At 34.4% G+C, this 14,125-nt stretch overlaps 1 protein-coding gene across 2 annotated transcripts; it reads left to right on the forward strand.

Moving 5' to 3' along the window:
* Nucleotides 1-128: 128 nt before the first annotated feature.
* LOC108992692 lies at nt 129-12,721 on the forward strand. Of its 2 annotated transcripts, none has more exons than XM_018967324.2 (15): nt 129-451; nt 799-876; nt 2,123-2,172; nt 2,295-2,348; nt 2,907-2,959; nt 3,152-3,224; nt 3,584-3,645; nt 6,413-6,481; nt 7,146-7,251; nt 8,263-8,333; nt 8,665-8,765; nt 10,074-10,169; nt 11,191-11,258; nt 11,351-11,396; nt 12,503-12,721. In XM_018967324.2, exons 1-15 carry the CDS (start codon nt 383-385, stop codon nt 12,581-12,583), a joined length of 1,077 nt encoding a protein of 358 aa, XP_018822869.1. In that variant the 5' UTR covers nt 129-382; the 3' UTR covers nt 12,584-12,721. The 2 variants fall into 2 exon arrangements, with proteins under 2 accessions (XP_018822869.1, XP_018822868.1); XM_018967323.2 differs by having other exon boundaries at nt 142-451; nt 6,413-6,496.
* The last annotated feature ends 1,404 nt before the right edge of the window (nt 12,722-14,125 follow it).

Genomic DNA, 14,125 nt, shown 5'->3' on the forward strand with positions numbered 1-14,125 from the left:
TAAGATAAAATATTTTCGGCCTAAGAGTATGAACAAAGTCGATAATAAAATTTTTGAAACGGTCAACGGCGTATGACTCACGTAATTGTATGCCGAATTATTTTGTAGTTTTTTTGGAGGAAGCAATCATTTATCATTTGCTCTTTGGATTGTGTGTGATTCTCTCCTGGCTCACGCAAAGCCCAAGGCCCCAAAGGCACCTGATGCCGGGGGCGTCACTATTCCTTTCAAATTTGAAAGTCGCACTCGATCAATGATTTCCCACCTGCCACCATCCTTCAACTAAACCGGCCTTCTTCCCAAACCCCTATTTGTTCCCGCTGGTTCTCCCTCTCCGTCACCGCCCGGTTGCCGTGTTTCCAGCCCGGTGAAGTGTCGGAAAATGTCGTGCTCGTCCCAAACCGCCTTCCCTACTCTCAGAACTGTCACCATATCGTACTCAGAGCTCAAGGTATGTATTCTCTCTTGGGCTCTGTTTGGCCCCTAAGAAGATTATTGGTAAGCAGAATAATGGTGTTGCCTGGCCCTTTTTGTGGAGAAAACTAAACGTTCATGTTAATTCGGCTGAACAAGACTTGGACGAGTTGACTTTTTTGTTATTGAAACTAAAATGACATTATAAACGGGGATCGAATTGTTCGCATACATTATAAAATGTTGTTGAACACAATTATAACGTACGCCAAATTCGACAGCAATCCTATTTGTGCAGTATAGTTTAGATTATAATCGCTTCATAGATAGTTTGTTTTTAACGTCCCATCACCTTGATGGAATTCTCGGAATTGATTGTAACAGGACAAGAGCGCTAACTTGTCGATGAAAATCGAAGAAGGTTTTGGACCAAACGGGCTGGGAATTCTATCGATTACTGAGGTACGAAATTGTGTCGCATGCAAACTGCTTGTTTAAGTTACTGTCTCGTTATTCTCTTTTTATATACAATTGTTAATGAATCTACTTTTACTATGATCTTAACGTATCATTTGCAGCTAGCACATTTGATATGTTCCTTCCTTGCCACCATCAATCATGGTTATCGTTTTGGAGGAACAGACATACCCATTATTTTTTGCACGGGATAGTTTCTTTTTATTTCTTTCTTCTGTTCCCTTTGTTTTTTTTTTTTTTTATGGTAATCAGCATATTATGGTAATCAGCATCCTAATATGCTGTAAAGTTAGTTTCATATCAGCAATTTGTTTGCGACAGTTTAAGTCATTAGGTTATGGCTTCAAGTAAATGGAGCTAGCTCTTGATGTGATTTTAAGCTTTGTGGAAATAGATGTTAGTTGTGATGTCTGTGGCATTACAAATGTTCGGAGAACGTAAGGCACCCTCTGCATTGAACTTAATTGAAATATGGTGACCATGTAATGCATCGGTGAAAAATAGATAATATATCGTTGTCTGTTTTAATTGGAACACTTCTATATCGGTGTGTTGTTTGTTATTGGTAGGTATGAGTACCATATATGGCATCTTTAATGATCAAATGAAAATTGGTCTCGTTCACAAGGTTTATTGAATTAATCTTAAAATGTAAAATACCATGAGCAAAAAGAACCTTTGAAATCTGTTTCTGATTAAAAAAAAAAAAGTGAAGTTGCTTATCAAAAAATTTTGTGGAGTTCCTCGTATTTCTCTAGGGGTGTACTTATTTCAGAGATATGTTCACTTGTATCTTTAATTTTTCTTTGGGACTAAGTGTAGGTTTGCTCTTAATTATCACCACAACAGGGCCAATTTGCTGCTTTATTGAAAATACTATTCTCTATAATTAGAATATAGGATTCTGCCATGAACTAGGCAACAATCGAAATGTATACTCTCCGTGCTCATAGGCTGCAGTGAAAGTTTTCACCTATCCTGCAAACTTAGATGCCTGATTTTCGCTTTATGTTTTGATAACACGATTGCCCAATTGTCCTTGTCTTTGCAATCAGAACTTCCTCAATTTGTGAGTAAGGTGTTAATCTCATGTCAGATCTCTTTTGTATTCTGAAGCTGTGTATCTTGAACCCGTGCATGGCAGAGCTCAACTATTCTATATTGAATTTATGACTGTGTTTTCTAGTATTATCTTAATTGCTTCTGTGAGTTTAACCTTATTTAACTGTAGGTTCCAGGATTTAGTGCATTGCGTCAAAATCTGTTACGTCTTTCACCTAGGTATAACCTTTGAAATATTCCAAGTCATTTTGAGTGCTCTCAAATGTGTCTCACTAAGGAGTATATTTGAAACTACTTTTTACCATATTCTTCATATGATTCCCCCCTCCCTCTCTCTCCAGATTGGCTGGCCTGCCTGAAGAGACGAAGAAGGAACTTGAAGATCCTCACAGTAGGTAACATATTTTTCTTCTCAAGTATTTTACAACCCAAGTCTCAATTCCTGTTGATTGTTCCATTTCAATTACTTTTTCCACTTGGTAGGTTAAATTTGTTTGGTTAGAAAGTAAATCTACTTGCTACTGTCACCTCCATGGTAATGCTGTGTGTAGACACAGAGGTTAATTTGACCTACTCTACAACGACAAAGATTCTTCTCATCTTCGGCAACTTGGGACAGCACCAAGGTGGTTGAGGGTGCCTGGCCCAAAGCTGAAGAAGAAAGAAAAAAGATTAGGCTTTTTTGTTATTTTTTCACTAATTTCCCTTCAAAGACACCTTCCAGCCCTATAAAAAATACGGAACCCAAGATAAATGTGTGGGTGTGAAATATTGTTATAACATTTATCACTTTTCATAGAGATTCTATCTGCTTGTATTGTGCAAGTAGAGCTGCAGTAAGAATTCCTACTTCTATAGCTGATTGTATTTTTCCATTTTGGTAACCCATCTGTATAGGTGCTTTAATTTTCTGTTCCTTTCACCAACTGTTCCCGGGTGCCCCCAACTTGTAGGTACAACTTTGGGTGGAGTCATGGGAAAGAGAAGCTTGAATCTGGGAAGCCTGGTAAAATCTTGACGTGTTAGATTTTAGAACTCCCTAAGCAGTCTATATTTATTTGTGAATGAAGTACGCACATGTAGTTCAGTATATGGAATGCAAACTCTAATTACTCTCCAACCGATTGGCCCTATTAATTGGTAGAGTTTTTACCTTTTATTATGACGTTGTTGTATTGCTTTGTATTTTGTTGTGCAGATTTGTTGAAGAGCTCTTTTTATGCAAATCCAATATTAGATACGCCTACTATGGAGGCATCTGTGATACAACGGTAAAAACAGCAAAGACCATATTTCTTGTTTTAGTACTTCTATCTTATACTCATTGCAAAAGATGCCAATTTCGATAGGCTGGTTTGGGCCAATTGATTTTTGGGAAAGTAGATTAATAAAAAGGAAATGTTATTATTCATAATCACTGGTATATGAATTTAAATATTCTCTCCCCCTATCCCAAATCCTCAGTGAAATGCTTACATGTTTTTTCATAGAGTTCTACACAATTGACCAGGTAACTTCTTGTTTATGCTGTAGAATGCTTAAGTGGTTCTAGCCAATTTGCATGCCCATCCATTGTGCATACAAAAACATTGTTTATCTATCCACTGGTTTTTAACCCATGGTCTTGTAGGTATCCATCATACTGTGGGTCAAATATTTGGCCTGATAGGGCATTGCCAGAACTTGAAGTGGGTATGTCTGTAATTGATTATATGGTTTTCTTAGCTGCAAATTGTGGTGCTAAATCATGCTTTATATATGGCAGTTGTCTTTTCTGTTATTTTTTCCTGACATTTTGCATAGCATACTGCTGGATACACAAATCTAAGTTGTGAGGAGTCTTTTGACTATCCTCATTGCATGCCACTGTTCCCATAAAGTGGGCACTTATCAAGCTAATGAAACAAGTCATGTTTATGATATTTGTTGTAAATTATTATAATCATGCCTTTTCTGTTATTTTTTTTCCTGACATTTTGTATAGCATACTGCTGGATACACAAATGTAAGTTCTGAGGAGTCTTTGGACTACCCTCATTGCATGACACTGTTCCCATAAAGTGGGCACTTATCAAGCTAATGAAACACGTACCATCATGTTTATGATGTTTGTCATAAACCATTATAATCATGTCTTGCAGTGTCCATTGGTTTCTCTGGAGCGCGTGTTTCAATGTAACACCCCGCTCCTCAGGTTTAAGAATAAAATCACCTTTAGAAATTCTTAGAGCCAAAGTGCTACTACTGAACTTGACTTAAAAATAATTTCTTTTATTCTAAAGGAAGCGCTAGGTACAAAGATTCATTATGATACAATCTTTATTAAATACTTAAAATCCAAAAGACAGTCTGCGGAAGCACTTACCTAAATTCAATAAAATCTCATATGCTTATCAAAATAACTTATTAAACTTTAAATCATAAAACTGAGCATGACATAAACTATCTAGGCCTCTACCTCGCTTCCCTGGCCAAGTCATGTCTTGCAGTCTCATCCTCATAAATATCATCACCTGGGGTGGTTAAAAAATTAAAACATACAAAAAAATGAGTCGAATACTCAATAAGTAACATCATACGATAAACATAGGGTTTCTTAAAAAATATGCATACTCATAAATACATACGTAAATACCATGAACATGAACTTATCTTTCACTTGTCATAGGCTGGTACTCACTGTTGACCCCTGTGAGTTAGGGTTAGCGAATCTAAGTAGATTCCGATTCCGCCCATGGCCGCAGATTGTGGAATCCATACATAAGGAAGACACACTTGGTGCACTACCAGCATGTACAACCTGACAATGCAATATGCCCATAACATATAGTATCGTCTTCATATCATAACATAGGCCATTACGTATCTTATCATTCATACTTCATCATAATCATACTTGCATACTTGTCATATCAAAAATTTCAAATGAAATTGCATTATTTCATAAAATTTCGTGATACATATTTCCTCACATAAAATCATGATTTTTCATAAATATTTTGATGCACAACTCCTTTCATAAAACTATGAATTTTCATAAATAATTTAATGCATAAACATTCACATAAATCATGGATTTTCATAAAATATTTAATGCATGTCTTGCAACTAACATGAAACTTATGCATAAAATCATTATATTTATGACTATCCGACGAAGTGACTCCCATAGAAGACAGCTTCACATAAAAGGGGCTTCCAATGGAGGGCATACATGCATAATATTTTAATAAAAGACATGTCGTTTATCGTACATATGTGTAAGAGTATGATCATGCTACTTACTTTGCAGCGTTAATCCAATATTCTAGCATGAAATTGATCACATGAACTAGAAGGAAAGAAAAAACATGAGGGATGCTTGTGGACTAGAGGTACTCTGTGTGATTTTGGGTAAGCAGAAACTACATTGGGGCTTGAAGAGGAATGAGACACACGTAAAGTGCATGGGGCTGAGCGTATATATAAGGAGTCGGTTTAAGAGTTTTAATGTGAAGATGATTTGTAGAATTGTAAGAAAGTTCAATTGGGGCATGAATCCTAGCAGAAGGTGGAGATGTGCATGGCTTAGAGTTTGAGAAGGCAGTCGGTTAAAGAGTTTTAACGTGAAGATGACTTGTAGAGTTGTATCCCTGTTGGAATAGGATGCTGACGAGTTCGACTTGGTCACATCATTCAAGAAAAGAGTTTGAATTTAAAAATATGATCTAGTAGTTCATTCAATGTAGGATTGCAGTGACTAAGACTATGTAGGGGATTTCAATCAGTGATGCTTTTAAATTGAAATAAATTTCTAATGGCCGATTTTTAAATTCTAAAAGGAGTCTAACTCGTTCAATAAATAATAAATGGGATTTAACCTAGTTATTGGACCTAATTAAAACTCCTAATCAACCTCAATAATTTATCGCTCGTGAGCTTATCCAATATGGCCCATTAAATATAGTTTAAGCCCAATAAAAATTATCAATATTCCAACCTTAGAATTATTGGACCGGGTCATTACATTCAGTTTATTATATTCCTTGCATTAATTTTAGTGTATTTGTTATTTAAATTGAATACTACCGAAGTATAGTGTTTGGTAGTGAATAATTTTTTACTCGAGTCAGGCGAAAACTGGTGCTTGTAGAAGATAATCCCTTATGCCGTTGCCTTAAAAAGTTTGCTTACAAAAATTCATCCTTGTAATTTGTATTCATGGTAAACTTTATGATCAAACAGTTATTAATGGGAATGAAATTTTAGTACACTGCTCTGTTTTGGTTTCTTATGTTTTTGTTTGACTTGTTTATAATTTCTCTCTGTTCTATAAAGCTAATGCATCTAACCATATATTGATCCTTTGATTGGTCGTTATGGCTTGAGATAATGATTAACAATGCCTTGCTTTATAAAACTCTTGATCCTGAATGTTGCATTATTATATAATTACCAAACACCAATTTTTCATGTGCAGCTTTCAAGGCTCTTGGAAAGTTGATCCTTGATGTTGGGTTAATGGTGGCATATCACTGTGACCGATATGGTAAGATCTCCATATGTAAGTACTTTTTGTGTTAGTACATTTTAGAAGTGAGCTTGTATTTTGTAGGTCTTTCTTTCAACAGATTTTGTTGGAACAGTTGGGACGGTGTCAATGTTTCTTCCCTCAAAAGAATAAAACATCTTTCTCACCAAGCCAGGAAATTGTGGGGTAGTTTGTCGTTGTTGGAACAGTTGGGACAGTGTCAATGTTTCTTCCCTCAAAAGAATAAAACATCTTTCTCGCCAAGCCAGGAAATTGTGGGGTAGTTTGTGGAAAGGTTTCCGAGTAGATTTAGATTGAGATCTGTGGGTAATGGTTCTCCCTTGCAAGATGAGAGCTTCAAGTTTCCCCAAAACAAACACCAACTAAATTCTCAAGCACTTGGGGAAGATAAATGCTTCGATCTCAAATGTTTTTTTAAAAGATTACCTTTTCTATCCATTAAAAGACAGTTATCAATTTTAGTAATTATTTTTATTTCATTTCTAGATCATGTTAAGCACCACAAGCATTTAGCCCTATGCAAAAAAACTGCCCAACTGTAGCCTTCTTGTTGCTCGTGTTAGTTTCTTAAATTCAATTTTCTTTAACTATAATATGTGGTGGTTGTTCTTATTCTGTTGTGATCTCTTGTGACCCGTAATTTTTTATGGCATTTGATTAGCATCCAAAGGGATGAATATGCATGAGGATCAAGGCCTTGAGCAAACACTTCTTCGTTCTCGGTGTCATAAAGGGCGCCTGCTTTATTATTTTCCGGCACAACAGAGGTGATCTTATTTTATTTTTCTCATCACATTTTTTCCATAGTTGATAAACTCAACAGGCCGAAGAGATCCTTATCACTTTGTGCTTTGATGCTTGTTAGTAGCATAATCAATTATGGAACTGCATTAAGAAGGATAATGAAATTGACACGGTTGAAGTTAGCAGATACATGTTTACTTTAACTTGCTTTAGTAATCCCTTGAATGCATGATCTCTTTAAATCAAGTAATGAGCATATCTTCCAAAAACTTTTATGTTCAAGTTTCTGTAGGAAGCTTTATTACTATACTGCAGCAGGGCTCAGATAGAATCTCAAGATTGCTATGAAGTTCATTAACTGATAAAACGATTGCTTACCTATAAAAAAAGGGTCATAAACTGAGGTCCTGAAAAATACTGTAACATGTTTATGGGCATGTTAATATGAATAAAAGTGAATGCCAATTACTTGATGGGCAAGATCATACTAATAAGGCAACGGAAGACTTACATGTAGCACAAGAAGGAACATATTATCAGGAAAAGCTTTTCTTTTAAACTGTTGCTCACGTAGCTGTTTTTTGTTTCTCTAGCTCCGTTAAGTTGTGTGGGTCTTTAAGTGTATCATGTTCAGCTATATGATGGAGATTTTTTTTTTATACATCAATTTTGGAATTTCATGGCTAGGTCTGATTTTTTTGGGTTTGCATGAATTGATGAGAGAGCAATCATAGTTGGGTACTTGGATGGGAAATTATGGATTTCTGATTTGGGGGTTTCTTCCTCTTATCTTTTAGTTATAACCTCTAGCTCTAGTTTTGGACACTACTCGTGAATCTTGTACTAAAACTTTTATCATTGTGTATAAGTGTTATGTTGTAACATTTCTGTTTAGAAAAAGGAACTCAACTTTTGGTAATGGTTTAAATAATAAGTTTTTAAGGCTGAGAATGTCACTGTATCTGTTTCTAAGGTAGAATAGTTGGTTTATGCTTAGGGAGGTGAAATTTTATCTAGTAGAGTATGACTTGCAGTAATTGTACACAAGATGGTGATTCCACATCATCCTGGTGCGGCTGGCATACTGACCATGGTTCCCTGACAGGTTATTGATTTTCTTCTCATGTACTTAACTTATTTCTCTTCATAGCCTATGAGCCGCTCATCAAGTTGTGATTTGTGGAAGGCAGTACTTTAGCAGAAATACAATTGTGAATTGTGCTATGTTCTATTGTTGAAATAAGCCTACACAATAAAGTAAAATAAAATATATGTATATATATATATATATAGATTACTATCTTACAATACCTACACAATAAAGTAAAATAAAATATATGTATATATATATATATAGATTACTATCTTACAATACCTACAGTAGAGTTGACAATTTTTTCTGATTTGTCTGATTTCTGCTTCAATTCAACATGTAGGTCTGACTTGTGCCATGTTTACGAGAGATGCTGTAGAAATACCTTGCCCTGATAGTGCTGCCGGTCTTTATATTAGAACACGAACTGATCAAATTGTCAAGGTATACTTTCTTGTTCCTAAATTCCAGCAATGCAAGACAAAAAAAAAAAATGAAAACACATAATTCATTGTTTCGAAATTTCTTTTGTGCATGTTGCATCCATTCTAGGAGTTGTACCTGTCATTTTTTTCAATTATATGTGTCAATATCCCAAGATATGATAAAACATTGTCATTGTTTCGAAATTTCTTTAGTGCAAGACAAAAAAAAAAATGATAACATATAATTCATTGTTTCCAAATTTCTTTAGTGCATGTTGCATCCATTCTAGGAGTTGTACCTGTCATTCTAGGAGTTGTACCTTTCTCTAATGGGATTAACTTGTTGGAAGGATTTATCTCTCCAAAACATTTTAGGATTTGGAAATGCTGCAAAAACAAAACATGACAAAACCAAAAGATAAAAAAGAAAAATAGAACAAAAAAGAGATAAATGTTATAAATCTTGCAGTAGGTCTCAAGAAATCTGAAGCAATTCGGAAGGTAAAGAGCGATATGGAGATGTAGGGAGTTAAAAAGTGATGTAATCATATGCTAGAGTGAACAATTAACATAAATCAACTTTCATTTCCTTGTTTTGCTCCTCCATTGATGTTGTGGGCGAGGACAGAATGCAACAGAAACTAGATTGGGCCTCTTGAGTCAACCATGAAATCTACCTCAGTCAGTTACATACACTATATAGTGAGTTTTGTGGAGTATGATAGCATACCTACATTCATAGAGAGGAGCTAAAATGACTTCTTTCCAAATTGGTTCACAAAACTTCTATTGCCGTACCTGTAACAACCCAAGGAAAGTCCAGGCCACATTTGGGTTCACACTCGAAAAGGATCAGTCAAAGTTACAATTAGAACACCTTGGAATCATTATAAACTGCAAAAACTTCTTCCTTACAGGAAATGTGGGATCTCATTCACTACCCTTGTATACTCAATCAAGAGTATTACACTGCCTCTGTACACTTGAATCTACAACTCAAAGATTACTTCAAATGAATTACCACCAGATGCATGGCAACTTGAATACCTCATAGTAATAATGCTTCATAGGACTGGATATGGATAGGATGATGCTAGGATGCCCTCCAAATATGCCCCCCAAAAGTGGCCCCTAGTGTATTTTGATTTTTTTTTTTTCATGTTAAAAAAACACACAAATTCACTAGTGGTAATTTTTTTAAACATTTTTAAAAATAAATAAATTACACTAGGGGGCACTTTTTTGGGGCACATTTGGAGGACACCCAAGCATTTTCCATATGGATATGGTTATTTATAGTAACTTGGGTTTTTTTCTTTTGCATCAGGTTGTCTTTGGAGAAGATGAAATAGCATACCAGATTGGTGAAACTACTGAAATACTGTCAAGAGGTTATCTTTGTGCGACACCTCATTGTGTTCAGGTACTTGCCACTGTCTTATTTTATATCCTGGAACGATGTTGCACAACCTTTGGTGGAATATCAGTGTCTACATGCATGTGTTGGTGTATAACATATGTCATAATCCCTAGTTTCTAAGCTTTTGAGCCTCAGAAACGCAGTCACTCCAAATATGCAAAATGAGGTTTTTATGTGGAAGCTGGGACTGAGTTCACATATTCAGTCACCATACACAGAAATGTAATTTGTTGAATCATTGTTGAAAGAAAATGAGGAACCTTTTCTTTTTTTTTTTCCCCAAAACTGATTATCTCTCATTTCTCTAAAATATTATATTAAGCTGTCATCAAGTTGATATGTACATATGCCTCCATGCTGCACAGTTTCCCTCCTGCTTTATCTGATTTCCATTGGTAATGCATACGTCAACATAGTTACATAGGGAGGGGGAGGTCCAATCAAACTGGCAAGGGACCATTGTTGCTTCTGTAACTTGAGAGCCAAGTTTCAAATTCAAGTTCATTAAGTGATAGCAGACCCATTTTCTAGAAATTAAGACACTGCAATAGGTGGTGATTAGCACTGAGTGCAGCTGAATTCAATGACATAATTATGGTCATCAGGTTTACCAAGGATCCACCCACACCAGTCTTTTAGATCATAGAACAGCTATGTTTAAGTTGCAAAGCAAGTTCCATTTATTTCCTTTTTATTGTTTTGAGATTGACAATGATAGTTCTATTTTTAGTTAACTAGAAACTTTTCCTAGTTATCAGAATTTTTTTATTTGAATAATGTATCTAATAGTGGTGATCCCAATGATAATCCTTACATATATGATACTGAATATAGTTGGAATAATCATATTAATAGTTTTATTGACAATTATTTCCGTACTCAAAGTTAGTATCGATAGCTACATGTTAAGTGGTATTGTCAATTACAATGACAGTTACATTTATAGTTGCATCTTTTATGAATCTATTCAATTTCAATTGCCAATTTGTCTTAATAGCAACGGTGTTTAACTGATTGTTCTTAGGCACCTAAAGGAGAGGACGCTTCTGGTCTTGAGCGTTCAACATTTGCATTGTTCATGCAACCGGACTGGTACATAAATTAATAAAGTGGAACATAAACTCTGTTGATTGACCTGACTTGTTCCACCAGAGATTGTACCTTGACCAAACCTTGTTTTGCAGGGATGAAAGCCTCAATTTTCCAGAGGATGTGCATATTTATAAAGAGGTATGTATTTTCAACTCTAATCTCAAAATAATTGGCATGTAGGATTAGAGAATTTGCGTTGTGGAAAAAGGTTTATCTGACATTGATCAGCTGCCTATTATGTAGAACTTCAAGAGGTTTTGTAGAATTGAGCTTTCCCAAAGTGATATAGGCTATGATAAACCGCAGATGAAAATAACATGTGCCATGAATCAGTGGTTGATTTTAGATGTGCCCAGGGCGCACTGTTATTTCAGGGATGTTTATCTCGAGGAATGTGGCTAAATTTTATATCTGAATCAAATATTTTTTATATACCAATAGTGTCGGTTCTTTATATCATTAATGCAGTCAAATGGTTTTCTTGGCTGTTCTAATAAATTGTTACTTAAAACTTGGGCAACTGCATACTCAGCCTGCTTTTAATTTCTCATGACTGTATTTTTACCGTAATAAATATGGGGTCAAAATTTTATTCATTATCTAAATTTTCATTTTTTTTTATCATTTTATGATGTGATATTAAATAATATTTATAAATTTATCATCTAATATCACATTATAAAATGATAAAAAAATAAATAATGAATAGAATTTTTTATAAATATATTTTCAGTATCTTATTCCTTCCTCCAATATGGTCTTTCCTATGGAAAAATAATAAAGTTATTACTAAATAATTTGTATACAATTATATAATAAAATAATATTATTTTAAATTTGATTTTGACTTATATTTTTAATTTGATTTGATGTGCTTAAATATAATAAAAAATATTATTATATTTAAAGTTATCTATAAGTTGTGAATGTGTTGTTAGCCTATCCTTCCCTTTCCTAAGTCCTGTCTCCGGAAAGTTGAAAGAAATTGGTAAAATCTCAAGCAACACTTGATATGATTGCTGTACTGAGGCTACCCTAATTCTGCTTAACCTCTGATAAAAATTACGAGGCATGTCTTTGTCTCCCCCATGAAAGAACACCAACTAATTGCCTCTTGCCCATATTAGATTCCTTAACTAATTTCCTCTTTATAGTAACGGCGCCTTATCTGTGAGGTGGAGTCTTCTCTTTATGCACTTTGGAGGCTCAACTAATTTGATATAAACGTTTGCTTTTTTCCTCAGCTGATTCCATCAAGTGGAGCTCTTACTTTTGGAGAGTATACCGAGAAGCTACTTGATAAATATTATCACCTGAAAGTGTAGAAAATTGTATATATTGCCATAACGACGTTTATTGATAAATAAATGCTCTGTAATGCAAGGGAAACTACATAGCAAATTCATCATAAATGGAACTAACTTGTTAATATGCCAAAAATCGTTTGTTTGTGTAAGACTTTATATTCGGTTTTCATTTGTATTGTTCAATTTCACATGAAAAATAGATAGTATTTTTAAAGGATATATATATATATATATATGATAATTACAGTCGTGAGTATGGAAATACTTTACAATCATTTTTAAAAAAATAAATAAATACGATCTTCAAATGAAAAAATTAATTAATTTTTTAATAATAAATTTCACTCTCGTAACATTACTCATACTTATATATATCTTTTGTTAAAGGTACCGCTCAATGTTACCGTTATTTGTAAAAGTAATTATTTTTTATTTTTTATTTATATTTCTTAATGTATTCAAATATTTTTTAAAAATAAACTTTTTCGATAGCCGTAACAGAATTCATAAAAAATTGAATAATATTAGATACAAGTTTCAAATAGATAAATTTCATACAAATATTTTTATAAAAAAATAGGTCTCACTAATAAATAATAATTTTTTTTATACTTTTTAAGATAAGATCTATTTTTTATAAGAGTTTGTATAGAATTTATCTATTTAAAATTTGTACAAATTATTTTTTTAAAAAATTATATCAATATATTTAAAATTATTATTTTTATCATTAAGTTAAATTAAAAAATAAAAATATCTAGCGGTCAAACCAAGTGGTATTTAGGGGGCGGCAGAGTAGTCTTTATTTAAAGGTGTACTGCCTATTTAATGCTTCTGTTTACCTAGTGCGAAACAGGCCATAGGTCAAGGTTTTAAAGGTGGGCAGTTATTAATGTAACGTGTGTGAGGATAAGGTGGGGCCGATGAAGCAGAATATCTTTTGATGGTCTTTCTTCCGCTCAATATAAAAGTGAGAAGCGAACTCTGTTGGTATTTTAAATACATAAAAAACACGAAAGTCACGAGGAGTCGGCCGGACACTTCCAAAACGTCGAGATCATTGGAGCAAAACTGAACACAAACACCGGCCGACATGCACCCTTGGACACTCGTGCAGTTTCTGACAGCCCCACCTTCTCGAAAGAGAGAGGTGCGATGAACCGAAGATTGGCGGCCATCTTAAAAAAGCCTAAGCAGAGAACGTGGGCATCCTGAGCAAGGACAAAACAAAAAGGAAAAAAAAGCCACGTGGGATAGATGAGGAAAGAAAGCAGCGGACTGAAAGGCTGTGTGCTTGGCGATTTGCATCCCCACACGGCTTCTCTACGCTTTCACGTCTCCATCTGTGTGTTGAAAATGTTCCCCCGCCCCCCCAAGCCACTGATCTTTGACCAGTGTATGTGTTGCGTATATCTTTTTGTATGTTTATTTGTGCAATGACCTAAATGACCTTTGAAGCTTTTTTCAACTCTTGGTTAAAAAAAAAAAAAAAAGGAAAATATAGTTTCACTGTAATATTATGCTTGAATAAGTCTATAATAAAATTTTTATATTTTTTAT

The sequence above is a fragment of the Juglans regia genome, chromosome 1 (assembly GCF_001411555.2).
Source record: "Juglans regia cultivar Chandler chromosome 1, Walnut 2.0, whole genome shotgun sequence".
Taxonomy (NCBI): domain Eukaryota; kingdom Viridiplantae; phylum Streptophyta; class Magnoliopsida; order Fagales; family Juglandaceae; genus Juglans; species Juglans regia.